The sequence below is a fragment of the Oryctolagus cuniculus genome, chromosome 6 (genome assembly GCF_964237555.1).
Source record: "Oryctolagus cuniculus chromosome 6, mOryCun1.1, whole genome shotgun sequence".
Taxonomy (NCBI): Eukaryota; Metazoa; Chordata; class Mammalia; order Lagomorpha; family Leporidae; genus Oryctolagus; species Oryctolagus cuniculus.
In genome coordinates this window covers 35,806,473-35,826,417 of record NC_091437.1, presented here as the reverse complement: position 1 = coordinate 35,826,417, position 19,945 = coordinate 35,806,473, and the positions used below count along the sequence as shown (strand labels likewise).

General features: G+C 41.2%; 2 protein-coding genes across 10 annotated transcripts in view; one reads left to right on the top strand and one right to left on the bottom strand.

Moving 5' to 3' along the window:
- The window catches only part of LOC103347914 (ovomucoid), a 138,638-nt gene that overhangs the window by 15,409 nt on the left and 103,284 nt on the right, over nt 1–19,945 (top strand). The window lies entirely within an intron of this gene.
- Nucleotides 17,779–19,945, bottom strand: part of LOC103347916 (serine peptidase inhibitor Kazal type 9) — a 5,849-nt gene continuing 3,682 nt past the window's right edge. The window contains exons 3-4 of the mRNA XM_008255218.4: nt 19,687–19,814; nt 17,779–17,971 (exon numbers count right to left, since the gene is read on the bottom strand). Coding sequence (XP_008253440.1) covers nt 17,926–17,971; nt 19,687–19,814 — 174 coding nt within the window. The 3' untranslated portion in view covers nt 17,779–17,925. The remainder of the gene's footprint in view (nt 17,972–19,686; nt 19,815–19,945) is intronic.

Sequence of the window (19,945 nt, the reverse complement as noted above, 5' to 3'; positions counted from 1 at the left end):
CCCCAATTTCTGTAGAACCTTGTCCTTGCTCCTCTCCAGCCATGCCTCTTTGCACAAGGCTAGGAGCTTTTGGTGGAGGACATCTACCTTTTAAAACCTTGTAATCCCCTTCTAGATTATTCCCTTAACCCATCTTTAACTTGATTTTATTTGTACATACGTCTAACCAATTCCCTTGGGATGGTAAGAACAAGAGTCCTCATTCAAAGCAGTTCTTAGTATCACACTTTAGGGGATATCAATATCTCCTGGTAGAAGTACATGTTCTAATTGTCAGAAGTCAAGGTGGTAATTTTAATGTATGAAACGTTTTCCTTCACTTTTCCAGTTTCAGTAAAGAATCTATGTGAACAAACCAAAGCCTAGACTTTATTTTACTAGCCTGTGTTAACAAAAAGTGTATCTTGGCCCATTCAGCCAAGATTCCTGCTACTGGTCAAGAAAGAAGTTTTTAGCAGAAAAAAAATCTGTGTTGCATTAGCCATTAATTATTAAGATCCAGGTAAAACCAAAAGATCTAATTTTCATTCTAAAATTTTCAGGAAGAATCTCCTGGAGGTCTATTTAAAAACAAATAAATGTATAATGATAGATAAAAACATCACTTTTCCTGGGAAATAATTGCCTTGTACCTAGAGTGAGCTATGAGTTATTATAAAACCACTTCACTTGCCCAGCTGAACATTCAAAATTTTTAATACTTACTTCATGGAGGAAAAACAAAGACAAATGACAAATACTAAACTGTAAGAATTTGCTTAGCAGCAAATTTTACCATTATGATAGGAAAAATTTGCTCCTACGTGTTAACAATTTTGAAGGGAATACCTGCAGTCCAAGAATGTCTTAGTGACTAATATAATGTTTTAAAGAAAAATATCTTTTAATTCACCATATGTAGTTAGTATCCATTAAGTCATAATTTAAAAATTTTGTTTTCTAGAGAATAAAAATAGTTTAGAAGATTCCTTTTATTTTGGATATTTTTTTTTTTTTTTTTTTTTTTTGGCGAGGGTGAGGGGACTTCAGTATACTGCTGGTGTGTTTGATGCTTGTTTTTCTTCATAAATATTACATTTTGGATAATTAAAATGACAGACATGAACTTGTTAATATTTGATTGTAATTATACTTTGCTTCTTGATGCACTACTAATGTGTATTTTAAGATGATTATTTTGAAACTTTTATATTATTTCATTCTGTTAATAAACTCTTTAAATCCTTCTTTGGAGATTCTAGCACAAATAAGATATCTTCAGATTTAGCAAAACATTCAAGCCATTTTCCAAATTTTTTTTTGACAGGCAGAGTGGACAGTGAGAGAGACAGAGAGAAAGGTCTTCCTTTTTTCCATTGGTTCACCCTCCAATGGCCGCTGTGGCCGGCGCACCGCGCTGATCCGAAGCCAGGAGCCAGGTGCTTCCTCCTGGTCTCCCATGGGGTGCAGGGCCCAAGCACTTGGGCCATCCTCCACTGCACTCCCGGGTCACAGCAGAGAGCTGGCCTGGAAGAGGGGCAACCGGGACAGAATCCGGCGCCCCGACCGGGACTAGAACCCGATGTGCCGGCGCCGCAGGTGGAGGATTAGCCTATTGAGCTATGGCGGCGCCAGCCTATTTGCCAATTTTTAACATATAGGAGAAAATTGGGGTACTTTCTAGCTATTCAGGAATAAGTTTTGCAAATTGTGGCAGAGTCAGTCTCCTGTCTCTAGGAGTATTCACTGTGACTTAAGACACAAATTTGTGGACTTCTGGGGCAGAGGATTTAAGCACTAGATTTCAAGAGGGATTATTTATGATTTTCTGGTTCATCTTAGCAAGCAGCTTATGGTGTGAAAAAAAAAATGACTTTTCTGAAAATCCTATACATCAGCAGAGTATTACTTTTTAGAGAGAATGTATGACACATTAAGTTCCAAAAGAATCTTCCAAGTGGAGTTTATTTATAAAGCTTAAATACAGAAATGAAGCCATTTCTGTATTTAACTTTGAACGAAAAAATGTTAATTTTTTGAATAGATTATGCCTATAAAGTTCATAATTTTGATACACACTTGTTTTTAAAGATTATTTATTTATTTCAAAGTCAGAGTTACACAGAAAGGCAGAGAGAGAGAGAGAGAGCTCCACCATCCACTGGTTCAGTCCCCAATGGCTACAACAGCCAGAGTTGTGCCAATCTGAAGCCAGGAGCTTATTCCGGGTCTCCCACATGGGTGCAGGGACTCAAGGACCTGGGCCATCTTCCACTGCTCTCCCAGGCCATAGCAGAGAGCTAGTTCAGAGGTGGAGCAGCTGGGACTCAAACCGGCAGCCGTATGGGATGCTGGCACTGTAGGCAGCAGCTTTACTTGCTATGCCATAGTGCTGGCCCCATGCATCCTAGAATTCTTACCATGCACAAAGGGCTATGCTTAGCCAGTGCCGCGGCTCACTAGGCTAATCCTCCGCCTTGCGGCGCTGGCACACCGGGTTCTAGTCCCGGTTGGGGCACCGGATTCTGTCCCGGTTGCCCCTCTTCCAGGCCAGCTCTCTGCTGTGGCCAGGGAGTGCAGTGGAGGATGGCCCAAGTGCTTGGGCCCTGCACCCGCATGGGAGACCAGGAAAAGCACCTGGCTCCTGCCATCGGATCAGCGCAGTGCGCCGGCCGCAGCGCGCCAGCCGCGGCGGCCATTGGAGGGTGAACCAACGGCAAAGGAAGACCTTTCTGTCTCTCTCTCACACTGTCCACTCTGCCTGTCCAAAAAAAAAGGGTGGGGGGGCTATGCTTAACACTTTTTTAAGAACTATGCCATTTAAGCTCACACCAGTTCATTAAGATGCGTATTATAATTCTTTGTTGTATAATTAAGCAAATTGAGGTCCAGACAATTAAAAGGATCTGCCATAGTCATAATGACAAAGTTTGGAACCAGCATTCTGTCTGATTCTAAAGCCATGCACTTGTCTGCTGTGCTCTATTGACTCCATTTAATAATGGTTCAAATCCAAGATCTGGTGTTGTGAGTCAACTGGTTAGGCTGCTGCCTGCAGTGCCAGCATCCCATATTGTCACCAGTTTGAGTCCCTGCTGCTCCACTTCGATCCTACTTCCTGCTAATGCATCTGAGAAAAGCATCTGAAGAAGCCACAAGTGCTTAGGCCCCTGCTACCTACGCAGGAGACCAGATGAAGTTCCTAGCTCCTGGTTTTGGCTTGGCCAACCCATGGCCATTGCAGTCATTTGAGGAGTACACCAATGGAGGGAAGAGTCTCTCCTACCCCGTGTGTGTGTGTGTGTGTGTGTGTGTATGTGTGTGTGTTTCTCTCTCTAACTCTGCTTTTCACCCTTAACTGTTCAAACCCAAATTTTAAAACATAAAACCATCATTGATAGTTAAAGTAGTAAAAATACTTAGCTACAAATACTTAGCTACAAATGAAAACTATCAAAAAATCAAAATATGCCATATTAAGTTTACTTCTGATGATTCTGGATAAGTGATTCTTTTTTTTTTTTTTTAGATTTACAATTTATTTATTTGAAAGTCAGAGTTACACAGAGAGAGAAGGAGAGGCAGAGAGAGAGAGAGAGGTCTTCCATCTACTGGTTCTCTCTCCAGTTGGCAGCAATGGCTGGAGCTGTGCCAATCCAGAGCTGCACTGATCCGAAGTCAGGAGCCAGGAGCCAGGAACTTCTTCCAGGTTTCCCACGTGGGTGCAGGGGCCAAAGTACTTGGGCCATCTTCTACTGTGTTTGAAGGCCATAGCAGAGAGCTGGATTGGAAGTGAAGCAGCCAGGATACGAACTGGCGCCCATATAAGATGCCAGCACTGCAGGCGATGGCTTTACCCACTATGGCACTGTGCTGGCCCTGGATAAGTGATTCTATATCATATCTTTTACGTACTATAAGACATATGAAAGGACTTTTGATCTGGAGATAGAAAAATTAATCTCTACTTTCAGATTATATGGAATTAGTAATTCTATACCCCATGTTGCAACATGACCATTTTTTCTGAAGCAAGCATACTTGTTATCTAAATAAAATCAAACCCTTTTCTTTTAGGGGAATTAATCTGTTCATTTGGTTTAGTTTTTAGTCTTTCCCAGCCAACATGGTGTTCTCTTCAAGGCTTTGAATCAAAGTAATGATGAGACTTAACTTACTCAGCAAAGGTGGGACTATGACAGTTGTTCCTTTGGGGGAGGTGAAGTACCAAAATGGACCCTTATCCTGGGAAAGTGTCATCAGAATTAGGATTTAATTTAGCACCTATTTCCAGGTCGTATTCAGTACTCAGTAAATATGGAATGGACAAATATATTTTTAAACATGTAAAATGTTGCATCTGTCATAAATGAGGAGTTAAATCAGCACTGATTTCTGCTCAGTAAAGTCAGAATACTCTGTTGACCCCAGCAGGTCAATAATGGGATTTTTTTTTAAATAAGAGAATTGTTACATCAAAGCAGAGATTAGATGATAATCACCTTTCAGAAACTTCATAGGAAGCTCTTTAATGTAGTAGGAAGTTGGCCTAGATGAGCATTATGGCCTACTATGATCCTGAGATTATGTGTTGTAGTGATTTCTTGTTGGAGAAAGCAATGTACATTTTTTTAAAAAAGAAAAGAACAAAGCAGACTTGCTAATGTTTGAGATAAAAGAATCCCAGGTTTTCCAGACACAGGTTCTCAGTTAAGAAGGTAAATGGAAGAGGTAGGATCAAGAAAGGCAACTGCTCCCATGACACTGAAAATGGCTAGGGCAGTAAGGTGGAGGCAAGAAGAGTGACTTGTAATTATTGCCTAGCCCATTAAAAGACTGCATATATCTTGGCCAGATGTGTCATCTCTGTTGAGAAATGACTTTTTCCAAGAATAGGATACTAGAATATATTTAAAGACCTGATGAATCATGGGAAAGATTTCCTTGTGAAACATGGTTACCTAACTTGCTCCATATTAATGCCACTTTACATTTGGGTTGTGCATGAACAGTTCTTAGGAAATCCATATATTGTATCATTTGATTAACAAAAATGAGATTACCTCGAAAAGTTCATGGGAAATAAAATATAAAAAGCTTATTTTGGTAGGAAACGTTTTTGAAATCTCTGCATACAATACATTCATGGAAAATGCATATTATGAAAACTATACTTGGATTTGAATTGTTTTTACCTCTAGATTAACTTTTTAAATATAATTTCCTTATGAATCTTTTTTAAAAGATCTGTTTTTATTTATTTGAAAACCAGAATTACAGAGAGAGACAGAGAGAGATCTTCTATCTGCTGGTTCACTCCTCAAATGGCTGCAATGGCTAGGGCTGGGTCAGACCAAAGCCAAAAGCCAGGAGCTTCTTTCAGGTCTTCCGTGTGAGTGCAGGGGCCCAAGGACTGGGACCATCTTCTGCTGCTTTCCCAGACATATTAGGAGGTATTTGGATTAGAAGTGGAGCAGCCACTTGAAGTGGTACCCATATGGAATGCTAATAACACAGATGGCATCTTTACCTGCTATGCCACAATGCTGGCCCCATTCTGTGGGCATTTTGAAGTTCCTTATATAGGTCTGTGGTGCATATTATCATCATCATCTCCATTTTATAGAGTAGAAAACTAGGCCTTAAAGAAGTTAAATAACTTGTCTAAGATCTTAGAACTAGTCAATGACTGAAATAAGTCTTAAAAACAAGTTCCTGGGTTCATTACCCACTTTTTTTTTTTAACAGTGCCTTTTTCTTGTGAGTCTGATGCAATGATGTGTAAAGCCTTCATCACTAACTGTTTTTGTCTATTTTTTAAAAAGATTTGTTTGTTTGAAAGGCAGTGCCATAGAGAGATAGAGATCATCCATCTTGTGGTTTGGGTACCAAATGTCTGCAAAAGCCCTGTCTAGGCCAGACAGCAGTAAGGAGCCAGAAACTCCATCTTGGTCTCCCACAAGAGTGGCTGAGCCCCAGTACTTGGGGCATCATCTGCTGCCTTCACAGCTGCATTATCAGGAAGGTAGATGGGAAACAGAGCATCCAGGACTTGAACCAGCACTCAGATATGGGCTGCCAGTCTCACAAGCAGTGGCTTACTCGGCTGTGGCACAGCAGCAGCCCCTGCCCATTTATTTGGATTCTTCTTCAGCCAGAAATCTGCCAGGTCATATTACAGACTGGACACAAAACAGAAGAGTCCACTCACTGATTTTGGTTGAAAAGTTTAAGAAGTAATCTCTGCTGTCCAGTGGAGAATGAGTTATCAAGAGCCATAAATTTGTTGATGCAATGAATGGAGCTAGTGAGTGAGCTAATCAGACATCTACTATGAATCTATCTGTTCTCTGTTGGAAGCTACTTCTTCAGATTTAGAGAGGAAAATATCTGGCATCCTTAAACACTTAAGTGAGAATCTGTGTGGATATCTTGAAAATCACAGGGGCCGGTGCCGTAGTGCAGTAGGTTAATCCTCCGCCTGTGGCGCCTGCATCCTATGTGGGCGCCGGTTCTAGTCCCGGCTGCTCCTCTTCCAATCTGGCTCTCTGCTGTGGCCTGGGAAAGCAGTGGAGGATGGCCTAAGTGCTTGGGCCCCTGCACCCACATGGGAGACCCAGAGGAAGCACCTGGCTCTTGGCTTTGGATCGGCACAGCTCCTGCCGTTGCGGCCATTTGGGGAGTGAACCAGTAGAGGGAAGACCTTTCTCTCTGTCTCTCCCTCTGTCTGTAACTCTACTTCTCAAATAAATAAATAAATAAATAAAATCATTAAAAAGAAAAGAAAAGAAAATCCATTGGTACAGAAGCTGGACTCCATGATTGCCTTTTCTCCAAACTAGGCTAACCTTAAGTGGTCAAATACATTGTAATGGCTCAATAACTAGAGACCTCCATTGTGATCAATCTCAGAGGGAATACTTAACTTGAGCAAAGGAAAAACAACATTTGTTACTTCTCACTGTGCAAAATGTTAGAAATTGAGTTAGTTATGTTGAATCAAGATGTAACCAAGATATTTTTCATTGGTGTCTTTGAAAAATGCTGCAAAAACTCTGAATATGAAAGTAACTTTTTCAGGGGCCAGCGCCATGGTTCACTTGGCCAATCCTCTGCCTGTAGCGCCAGCATCCCATATGGGCTCCGGGTTCTAGTCCCAGTTGCTGCTCTTCCAGTCTAGCTCTCTACTGTGGCCAGGGAGGGCAGTGGGGGTTGGCCGCATGGGAGACCAGGAGGAAGCACCTGGCTCCTGGCTTCGGATCGGTGTAGCGCCAGCCGTGGTGACCATTTGGGGAGTGAACCAAAGGAAGGAAGACCTTTCTCTCTGTCTCTCTCTCTCTCTCTCTCACTGTCTATAACTCTACCTGTCAAATAAATAAATAAATAAATAAATTTAAAAAAAGAAAGTAACATTTTCAAAGAGTCATTGAATGGCTCTATAACAAGCCTATTAGCAGTTTCTCTTGACTTTTGGATTTGTAGACTGGAAGGCACTCTATAACAATAATGGCAATAACACTCATGATCAGGAGAGGCTGGGTAGCTGAGAACTCAAATTTATTTTCCTGAAAATGAATACAGACATCCAGATTCTTCTCTAATGAGCTTCTCTGAGGCTAAGGTTTATGATATTGCTTCAGGAACACAGTGCAGCATTGTTTAAGAACTTGAGTTCTGGAGTCAAACAATGCAATCATAATTCCAACAAGTTTTATTTGTGTTGAACAGCATATCTGTTCCACTAACCTTGTTTTTCTTTAGTCAGAAAAAGAAGATTAATCCTTAACATTATATCTGTGTTTTGTTTTAAGTCCTATTAAGTTCCATAATTGAATTGGCTGTTAGGTGGTATACCATTGTAAATATTATAAACATTCTTTTAGGAAATTGATAATGTTGAAGTAGATATCTGGCACAGTGGTGAAGCTGGCTGCATGGGACGCCCATATCCCATACGGGAAAGCCTGATTTCAGTCCTGGCTCTTCCACTTTCCATCCAGCTTCCTGCTAATGTGTATCCTGCGATACAGCAGGGGATTCTTCAAGTCCTTGGGTACCTGCCACCCAGGTGAGAGGTCTGTCTTGAGTTCCAGGCTCCTGGCTGGTCCAGCTCCAGCAACTGCAAGCATTTGGGGAGTGAACCGTGGATGGACACTCTCTCTTCTCCCCTTGCCTCCTTCCCTCCCTCTCCCCTATCTGTCTGCTTTCCAAATAAAAAAAGAAGGAAAAAAGTGACATATACAAGTGAATAAATAGAAAAATAAAGATAAGTAAATATACATAAACAAATATGAATTTACAAAGATTAATAAGACTTAATTCTTTGCTTTCAGGGGGCTAAAAACCAGAAAAATAGATGTATACATACATATACTTTTATTTTCTAAAAATGAAGACAATTCTTAAAAAATGTTTTTCACAAGGTCCTAATGAACAGTTGTGTATTCTCATTTTGTTGCAGTCAAACCACTTTGTTGATTTCTGTGTCAGTGACAGTGATGGTCTGCTCTAATAGGAGATTCTTAGTGCTGGATCTCAGGACAGGGAAAGGTGGGGGTGGTGATTGTGACAGGACAGAGTTGGGGAAAAAAAAACAGAACATAAATTAGGAACACCCATGTACTTAGAGGATAAATATGACATTCACATTTTTGTCATTATTTTTTAAAGATTCATTTATGTATTTGAAAGTCAGAGTTACACAGAGAAGGAGAGGCAGAGAGAGAGAAAAAGAGAGAGAGAGAGAGAAAGAGAGAGGTCTTCCATCCACTGGTTCACACCCCAAATGGCCACAATAGCTAGAGCTGGGCCTATCCGAAGCCAGGAACATGGAGCTTCTTCCAGGTCTCCCACACAGGTGCAGGGGCCCCAGGATTTGGGACATTTTCTACTGCTTTCCCAGGCCATAGCAGAGAGCTGGATCGGCCCATATGGAATGCTGGCACTGCAGGTGGTGGCTTTACCCACTATGCCACAGCGCCCACCCCTGTCATTATTATTTTTTAAATTTACCATTTATTGTTAGCTAATTCCATGCTGGGCACAATGTTATGCTTTATCTATACATTAGTTCATGCCAGTTTGTAAGGAACTACTGCTGTCCTGTTTTGCAATGCAGGCACTGAACCTCTGAGATTATAGCACTAACTCTAGGTTACTCAGATGTGGTAAACCTAATGTGGGCCCCAGGGTTCTCCGCCTCTGAAGCCTCCTCCACCCCTCATCTTAACCATTGTACAGGCTACACAAATAATTTGAGTCTGTCAGGGAGAACAAGTTAACACCCAAAGGGTGTGGCAGCAAACAGATGGTAGTTCAGTTTGTGTACCTTGTAGATAAATAACAAAATAACTGGAGCCCAGACAGGCAACCCAAAGAGAGACAGTGGGGGCAGGGTGACCAGGGAGCAAACCACAAGTCTGCCAGTGTCTTTGAGTGTCTGCCAGTGGGCTCTATGTCTAGCAGTAAGGTGGGGAGGAAGCGCAAGGAGCAAAGCCTACCCGTGCAAAGTATCAGGGGCAGGGGCTCAGGCTGAGGATGCGGCAGGGACCAGAAGAGGAGTGTCACACACAGGCAGAGTGAGATTCCAGAATGAGACACGGGGTAAAGTGAAACCTAACCATCAGCCTTATGCTTCAGTGTGTCACTTAAAACTTGTCTGGGTGGAGCTTCAGTTGTTTCAACTCTGAGCCTATTTATGAGCATTAAATATCCCATGTTCCAGAAAGGAGTGCCTCAGAGACTGAGGACTGGGAGGGATCTCACAGTCTCCTACAGTTTCTGGAACTCTCCAGAAACATCTTAGAGAACTTTAGTAGTCCCTTTTCTGTGTGTAAGCGTGAACTCTTAAGAACTTTAATTTTAGGGCCGGTGCTGTGGTGCAGCAGGTTAAGCTGCAGTGTCAGCATCCCAATCTGCCGGTTTGAATTCCGGCTGTTCCACTTCTGATCCAGCTCCCAGCTAATGCGCCTGGGAAAACAACAGAAGGTGATCCAAGTATTTGGGCCCCTGCCACCCATGCAGGAGACCTGGATGAAGCTTCTGGTCCTGGCCCTGACCTGGCTGTTGTAGCCAATAGGGGTGTGAACCAGCAGACGAAGATCTCTCTACTCTCCCCCCTCCCCCCTCTCTCCCCCTCTCCCTTCCCCCAATTCTGTCAAATAAATAGATAAATCTTCAAAAAATTTTAACTTGACTGCTGTCTTTAGGTGCAGAATTCCTTAAGAAATTCTGAAAACTTTTCAGGATGTGTCCCATGGATGTGTTTTGTTAAGAAATGTATTTGTATCTCTTGCTTCCATGCCCTTGGTCTGTGCCTTCTTGTTAATTAACATTTCAGAGTCAATGCTTCAGCTTAATGTTGTTCTGTGACACCTATGAGTCACCTGTTCCAGAAGCACCAGTTTATTGGATGTCGTAAAGCCTGCTTTGCTTAAAAATAAAGAAGAGCTAGTTAACAATGAAACAAAGTTGGATTTCATAGAATTTAATAGGATTCAGTTCTAGCAGTAGGTTTTGATAATGCATTATGTTTTTATGTTACCTTATTTGTGTGTCTTTAAAATTTTATGGCAATTTTCGTGTTACATGTGACAAGGATTTTACATAGTAGTTTGAAAGGGATGTCGAGAATGTAATAAAGTAACTGCCACTTTGGAGGTTACTCCATAGTCTCTGGAAAAAGATCTATTGCTCCCTGTTATTTGTGTGTTTGTAGATTTTTAAAGGGAATTTGAAGAAGCATTCTGAGTTTGGATTGGTGTGGAGCACAAACAGATCCCATATGGATATTCTGATGTCGGAACTGGATCGGAAGTGACACTTCAGGGTGATCTGGGATAAGACATCGTGGTTTCCTTGCTTACTTGTTGATAGGAGCCAAATTCAGTTAACTTTCAAGGCATTAGTTGAACACCTATGGAAGCTCAGCTACAAGCTAACAACACAACAGAGACAGATAGTTACAGAGCTAAAGCAAATTTAGGATGGTGCAAGTTAGTCTGGGAAGACTAGATTCAAAGAAGCTCTTGAGGGAAGATGACATTAAGGCTGAAAGATGGTGAAGGAATCAGTGAGGTGGACACTGTGAAAGAGAATTAATAGAGGAAGGACAGGCATGTGCAAATGCCAGAGTACATGGCAGGCTCTGAGAGTGGTGACCCATCTGGGGAAAAGTGCAGAGTAGAGGGAGATGAGGTTGGAGAATGAAGTAGCCGCTTCGGATGGGTTGTAGGTAGTGAAACCCACTAAAGCATTTTTTTTAAAAATTTATATAGGGCCGGCGCCGCGGCTCACTAGGCTAATCCTCTGCCTAGCAGCGCAGGCACACCGGGTTCTAGTCCCGGTCGGGGCGCCGGATTCTGTCCCGGTTGCCCCTCTTCCAGGCCAGCTCTCTGCTGTGGCCAGGGAGTGCAGTGGAGGATGGCCCAGGTGCTTGGGCCCTGCACCCGCATGGGAGACCAGGAAAAGCACCTGGCTCCTGGCTCCTGCCTTCGGATCAGCGCAGCGCGCCGGCCACGGCAGCCATTGGAGGGTGAACCAACGGCAAAGGAAGACCTTTCTCTCTGTCTTTCTCTCTCACTGTCCACTCTGCCTGTCAAAGAAAAAAATTATATAAAGGGAACAAATTTCATGTATTTCATATATACAGGTGTTTTTTTTTTTTTTTTTTTTTTTTTTTTTTGACAGGTAGAGTTATAGTCAGCGAGGGAAAGAGAGAAAGGTCTTCCTTCCATTAGTTCACTCCCCAAATGGCTGCCACGGCTGGCGCTACACCAATCCAAAGCCAGGAGCCAGGTGCTTCTTCCTGGTCTCTCATACAGGTGCAGGGGCCCCAAGCACTTGGGCCATCCTCCACTGACTTCAGGGGCTGCAGCTGGAGAGAGAGCTGGAGTGGAAGAGGAGCAACCGGGACTAGAACCCAGCACTCATATGGGATGCCGGCGCCACAGGCAGAGGATTAACCAAGTGAGCCACAGCGCTGGCCCCCTCATATATACAGTTTTAAGAACATAATGATACTCCCACCCTACCTTCCCTCACTTTCTCACTCCCTCTCTCCCTCCTTCTTTTTCTATTTTTCTTTAAATTTTTACAATGATATATTTCAGTCTGCTTTATAATAAGCTTAACCCTCCAGTAAATCAAGAATTCAAGAAGCAGTAAGTAGAAAAACCACTGTTCCTCAGGAGTATAGACAAAGGCTGTAAACAATAATCAAAGGTGAGATCTATGTTTCAGTTGCAGTCTACCGGTATTCCCTCTTCTTGGAATAATTATTATTGATAACTCCATGGTTACTTCCCTCCACCATTCCAACTTAGCCCACTCCCAGCAATTATCTTCTTTTGCTAACTTCTACCCATTATTTGAGTTTGTGCTTTTAAGTCACCTTCTCAGGGAGGTCTTGATTACTCAACTAAGTTAGTTTAGTCTAATTTGTGTGTGTGTGTGTGTGTGTGTAGAGAGAGAGAGATATGTAGATGTACTGTTAAAATCGTTCTTACTCTGTAGACTTAAAGCTCAATGATGAAAGGACTAATTTTTTCATTTTTCTTTTTTTGTAAAGATTTATTTATATATTTGAAAGGTCACAGTTACACAGAGGGAGAAGGATAGTCAGAGAGAGAGAGAGAGAGAGAGGTCTTCCATCCACTGGTTCACTCCCCAAGTAGTCACAACAGCTGGAGCTGCACTGATCTGTAGCCAGGAGCCAGTAGCTTCCTCTGGGTCTCCCATGTGGGTGCAGGTCCCAGGGCCTTGGGCCATCTTCTCCTGCTTTCCAAGGCCTTAGCAGAGACCTGGATTGGAAATGGAGTAGCCAGTACTTGAACCAGTGCCCATATGGGATGCTGGCGCTGCAGTCAGCCGTTTGACCAGCTACACCACAGCGCTGGCCCCAACATCTTTTTCACTGATGCATTTCTAACAGTATCTGGCAGATGGTGGATATTTAATAAAGGAAGTCTAAGTTAATGTTTTCAAGATCTTTAAAGGATTTTTTGAGGAGTGCTTTCAAGTGATCATAATAAAGGCCCTGCATCATTCTGGTAGCTTACTCCCCCAGAGAAAGTACAAAAAAGGAAACAAAATAATCAACAAGAAACACCATTTGACTTGAATTCTTTAGGAATTAGTTTGAATCATTGTGCTGGAGAGTCTTGCTTCCTGTATCTCTGACAGATTTGTGATATTTCTGGTTTTACGGAGCTCAAAAGGACTTGACTCTATTTTGACTTTTTTTTTTTTTTACAAATAGTCAGATTCCATATGTTTAATGTATGTACAATGTGATTTTGCTATAAACCAATGGAAGTATTGATCAATTTTAATTCAGTTTTACTAAATGTGTTTGTTGTATGCAAGATGTTTTGTTTTTTTATTTTTTTTATTTTTTATTTATTTAATGAATATAAGTTTCCAAAGTACGAATAATGGATTACAATGGCTTCCCCCCCATACCGTCCCTCCCACCCACAACCCTCCCCTTTCCCACTCCCTCTCCCCTTCCATTCACATCAAGATTCATTTTCGATTATCTTAATATACAGAAGATCAGCTTAGTGTACATTAAGTAAGGATTTCAACAGTTTGCTCCCACACAGAAACATAAAGTGAAAAATAATAGATGATTTTTTTTTAATGATGATGAAATCAGATCAGACCTATTGTCATGTTTAATCCCAGTGAGAGTCAAGTTGGGAGTTGATAGTTTTTTGTTTTTTGTTTTTTGTTTTTTTTTTTTTTTTTTTTTTTACAGAGGATCAGTTTAGTATGCATTAAGTAAAGATTTCAACAGTTTGCACCCCCATAGAAACACAAAGTGAAATATACTGTTTGAGTACTCGTTATAGCATTAAATTTCAATGCACAGCACATTAAGGACAGAGATCCTACATGAGGAGTAAGTGCACAGTGACTCCTGTTGTTGACTTTACAAATTGACACTCCTGTCTATGGCATCAGTAATCTCCCTATGCTCCAGTCATGAGTTTCCAAGGCTATGGAAGCCCTCTGAGTTCTCCGATTCTTATCTTGTTTAGACAAGGTCATAGTCAAAGTGGAGGTTCTCTCCTCCCTTCAGAGAAAGGTACCTCCTTCTTTGAAGACCTGTTCTTTCCACTGAGATCTCACTCACAGAGATCTTTTGCCAGAGTGTCTTGGCTTTCCATGCCTGAAATACTCTCATGGGCTTTTCAGCCAGATCAGAATGCCTTTAGGGCTGATTCTGAGGCCAGAGTGCTATTTAGGACATCTGCCGTTCTATGAGTCTGCTGAGTATCTCACTTCCCATGTTGGATCACTCTCCCCTTTATTTATTCTATCGGTTAGTGTTAGCAGGTACTAGACTTGCTTATGTGCTCCCTTTGACTCTTAGTCCTTTCATTATGATCAATTGTGAACTGAAATTGATCACTTGGACTAGTGAGATGGCATTGGTACATGCCACCTTGATGGGATTAAATTGGAGTACCCTGGTATGTTTCTAACTCTACCATTTGGGGCAAGTCAGCTTGAGCATGTCCCAAATTATACATCTCTTCCCTCTCTTATTCCCACTCTTATGTTTAACAGGGATCACATTTCAGTTAAATTTCAACACTTAAGAATAACTGTGAATTAATTACAGAATTAAACCAGTCATATTAAGTAGAACAGACAAAGAAACTACAGTATTAAGTTGTTCATTAACAGTCAGGGCTATGCTGATCAAGTCACCGTTTCCCATAGTGTCCATTCCACTTCAACAGGTTTCCTTTTTGGTGTTCAGTCAGTTGTCACCAATCAGGGAGAACATATGGTATTTGTCCCTTTGGGACTGGCTTATTTCACTCAGCATGATGTGTTCCAGATTCCTCCATTTTGTTGCAAATGACTGGATTTCGTTGTTTCTTACTGCGGTATAGTACTCTAAAGAATACATATCCCATAATTTCTTTATCCAGTCTACCGTTGATGGGCATTTAGGTTGGTTCCAGGTCTTAGCTATTGTGAATTGTGCTGCAATAAACATTAGGGTGCAGACTGCTTTTTTGTTTGCCAATTTAAATTCCTTTGGGTAAATTCCAAGGAGTGGGATGGCTGGGTCGAACGGTAGGGTTATCTTCAGGTTCCTGAGGGATCTCCAGACTGACTTCCATAGTGGCTTGACCAGCTTGCATTCCCACCAACAGTGGGTTAGTGTCCCTTTTTCCCCACATCCTCGCCAGCATCTGTTGTTGGTGGATTTCTGAATGTGAGCCATTCTAACCGGGGTGAGGTGGAACCTCAATGTGGTTTTGATTTGCATTTCCCTGATTGCTAATGACCTTGAACATTTTTTCATGTGCCTGTTGGCCATTTGGATTTCCTCTTTTGAAAAATGTCTATTGAGGTCCTTGGCCCATCTCCTAATTGGGTTGTTGGTTTTGTTTTTGTGGAGTTTCTTGATCTCCTTGTAGATTCTGGTTATTAACCCTTTATCTGTTGCATAGTTTGCAAATATTTTTTCCCATTCTGTCGGTTGTCTCTTCACTCTCCTGACTGTTTCTTTTGCAGTACAGAAACTTCTCAATTTGATGCAATCCCAATAGTTAATTTTGGCTTTGACTGCCTGTGCCTCCCGGGTCTTTTCCAGAAACTCTTTGCCTGTGCCAATATCTTGAAGGGTTTCTCCAATGTTCTCTAGTAACTTGATGGTGTCAGGTCGTAGATTTAGGTCTTTAATCCATGTTGAGTGGATTTTTGTGTAAGGTGTAAGGTAGGGGTCTTGCTTCATGATTCTGCATGTGGAAATCCAATTTTCCCAGCACCATTTATTGAATAGACTGTCCTTGCTCCAGGAATTAGTTTTAGATCCTTGATCGAATATAAGTTGGCTGTAGATGTTTGGGTTGATTTCTGGTGTTTCAATTCTGTTCCATTGGTCTATGCAAGATGTTGTATCAAGAATATCAAAGTCCTCTTCAGGATGTAAGTTTCTGTAGAACAAGACCAAATTTACTCTGTTCACCTTTGTATTCTATAAGGCTGTACAGTGACACTGACAAAGTAAGGATCAGTAGATATGTGTTGATTAAATATATAGAGTTGTGAATTACAATGGGGCACAACAACAACAAATCTCTGCTCTTCAAGCAACATATGATGTGTTAGTGGGATACATAAGTTTCAGGTCCTAAATCTCAAGGAAGGAAAAACAATGGATATGTCAATGATTACATGGCAACTTGCACAAAGTCACTGCTTATGTTTTTTCAGCTGCATTTTGTAGACATCTTCTGGTAGGAAGCTATTGAAGAACAGTCACAATTCATGTCTGTCAGTGTCTAAACCATAAGAAACATCTAGAAGAGCAGTATTTTCTAATTGTGACTAAAGTCTCCCTTTGTTTATTCATATTTCAGGGATTATGTAAGAGCTAAATAAGGTACAGGAGGTGTTATCTTAGCCTGGAAAAAAATTTAATCACTTTCAGGGCCTTACATTTTCTAATCCTATCTCACTAGTCAAAGTGATCAGTTTCAGTTCATAATTGATCATAATGATAGGATTAAGGGTCAAAGGGATCACATAAATAAGACCAGTGTCTGCTAATACTAACTGATAAAATTAAAAAGGAGAGAACGATCTAACATGGGAAGCAGGATACACAGCAGACTCATAGAATGGCAGATGTCCTAAACAACACTCTGGCCTCAGAATCAGCCCTTAAGGCATTCGGTCCAGCTAAAAAGCCCATGAGAGTATTTCAGGCATGGAAAGCCAAGACACTCTGGGGAAAAGAAAAAAAAAAGGACCTAAATGAAAGATCTCTGTGAGTGAGATCCCAGCAGAAAGAATGGGCCATCAAAGAAGGAGGTACCTTTCTCTGAAGGGAGGAGAGAACTTCCACTTTGACTATGACCTTGTGTAAATAAGATCAGAGTTGGCGAACTCATAAGGCTTCCATAGCCTTGGCAACTCATGCCTAGAGCCTACAGTGATTACTGATGCCATAAACAAGAGTGTCAATTTGTTAAGTCAACAACCGGAGTCACTGTGCACTTACTCCCCATGTAGGATCTCTGTCCTTCATGTGTTTTACTATGTGAATTAATGCTATAACTAGTACTCAAACAGTACTTTACACTTCGTGTTTCTGTGTGGGTGCAAACTGTTGAAATCTTTACTTAGTATATACTAAATTGATCTTCTGTATATAAAGTTAATTGAAAATGAATCTTGATGTGAATGGGATGGGAGAGGGAGCGGGAGATGGGATGGTTGTGGGTGGGAGGGAGGTTATGGGGGGGAAAAGCCACTGTAATCCATAAGCTGTACTTTGGACATTTATATTTATTAAATAAAAGTTAATAAAAAATAAAAAAGGAGAGAACTAAATGAAAGATTTTATTTATTTATTTGAGAGTCAGAGTTACAAAGAGAGAGGAGAGGCAGAGAGAGAGAGAGGTCTTCCATCCGATGGTTCACTCCCCAATTGGCCACCATGGCTGGAGCTGTGCTGCATCGATCCGAAACCAGGAGCCAGGAGCTTCCTCCAGGTCTCCCACACAGGTTCAGGGGCCCAAGGACTTGGGCCATCCTCCACTGCCTTCCCAGGCCATAGCAGAGAGCTGGATCGGAAGTAGAGCAGCCGGGTCTTGAACCAGCGCCCATTAGGCCATGGTGTTAACCCGCTGCTTCACAGTGCCAACGCCTTTACTACTGGTCTTAATGGACCCCTTTTGACACAAAATATGGCCCTAAGATGGCCTATTAAACTTACAAATGTAAAGCAAATGTAGTCAATTCTATCTGTACCTCAAAGACAGTCAGTTGTATATTTATTACATTCTGCTGTATTTTATTGAAGAAATAAATCAACAATTGGTGACAAGGTTAGAAAATATAGAATAGATTATATGAGAAAAGAAGTGTCTTCTTTGAATAGATGCATTAAGATATTTTTTGAATCACGAGATAGATTCAACACTCTCCAAAATGTACGAATTTCAGTTTGTCATCAGTTCTCCTGCAGAGAAAAAAAGATGAGAACTTCTGAGCCCATAGGCATTTCATTAGCATCCAGCCTCCACCAGTGAACCTTGAAACTGTACTCGTTTCCCTACTTATTGACATCTTTAGAAAGAGTGACTGTAATTTAGGAATATTTTTGAAACTGGTGTTGATTACATAATGATGAAACTCAAAAATATTTCATATGAATTTTTATCTCCAAAAGTATGTCAGTGTACTTTTGTTTAAAGGAAACACTCATTTAGATGTCCCTTTTCATAAAATATTTTAATGTTCTCTTATTTTTTTAAAGATTTTACTTGAAAGTCAGAATTACACAGAGAGAGAAGGAGAGGCAGAAAGAGAGAGAGAGAGAGAGAGAGATCTTCCATCCGCTGGTTCACTCTGCAATTGGCCGCAACAGCCAGAACTATGCTGATCCGAGGTCAGGAGCCAGGAGCTTCTTCTGGGTCTCCCACGCGGGTGCAGGGGCCCAAGGATTTGGGCCATCTTCTGCTTTCCCAGGCCATAGCAGAGACCTGGATAGGAAGTTGAGCAGCTGGACCTCGAACCGGCACCCATATGGGATGCCGGCACTGCAGGTGGTGACTTTACTCGCTATGCCACAACACCGGCCCCGATTTTCTCTTATTTTAAAAAAGATCCATGTATTAGATGCTTTTTTTTTTCATTCCGTGAATTTTTTGAAAATATTTAAAAGATCTATATGTTTCTGTACTTTCAGTATGCTAATATATAATGAAGATGATTACTTTGTAACCTTAAAACTACTTTTATGGGGACTAGCTTTGTGGCATAGCAGGTAAAACCATCACTGGCAACAATGGCATTCCTAGGGGCTCTGGTTTATGTTCTGGCTGCTCCACTTCCAATACAACTCCTTGCTAATGTCCTGGGAAAAGCAGTGGAAGATGGCCCAAGTGTTTGGACCCCTACCTCCCAGGTGAGAGACCAGGAAGAAGCTCCAAGTTCCTGGCTCTGGCCTGGCACAGCCCAGGCCAGTGTGACCATTTGGGGAGTGAACCAACAGATGGAAGATTCTGTTGTCTCTCTCTCTTCCTGGAGCTCTGACTTTCACCCCCCGCCCCTCTCTATAACTCTTTCAAATAAAAAGAAAAACACTTTTAAAAAAAAAAAAAACTTTTTATCTCTTTCATCTTTTAAATATACTTTTTACTATAGTGCAAACGAATATTTTGTTGAGAAGTCATACTCTGAACAGATGAAACTCTTCAGGCTTTTCAGGTTCTGTCCCCTTTTGTACTAATCATTAGGGGATTGTAACATATCCAAACCTAGTTCCTGAAGCTTAACAATACACATGGCTCATTCTGACAGATGTGGACTGAGGAGAGGGGATGTTTTTTCTCCCTGGAAATAATCAAGCATAGACTGTGAGATGAATTGTTTACTTCTTCGTTGAGAGAGTTTAAGCAATAATTGTCAGGTGGAAGTTAAATAGGATGACCTTTAGTTTTGTCCGATGTGGAGGTTCTAGGATTCCCTGATTCATTCTTCCTGCCAGAATATGTAGGGATAAATTCAAACCAGGGACTCTCAACTCCTATAAATTGGAAGGTTCTATTTGTTAAAGTCAATGTGAGATGATTCAGATATTCTTTATAACTTAAATCACATCTTCAACTGAGTACATTTGTCTTAATATATAACTTTATAGTAAAGATAGAAAAAATACATTTGAATACTTACTTAACTTCATAACAAAAGAAGCAATCATTAGGGTAAGTTTTGCCATCTGATCCACAAATTGGTGCATATATTTTGTAACAAATTATCTCTTCTCCTGGTGGTAGCTTTTCATAATGACTGCAGTCAACCTGAGAAGGCATATTAAAACCTTAAATTCTTTCACGTAAATAATTATTCCCAGGATTTGGGATTTTCCAAGCAATTTCAGAGGGCTTTCTATTCATTTACTTCCTATTACAAATGTTGTTCTTCATCTAAC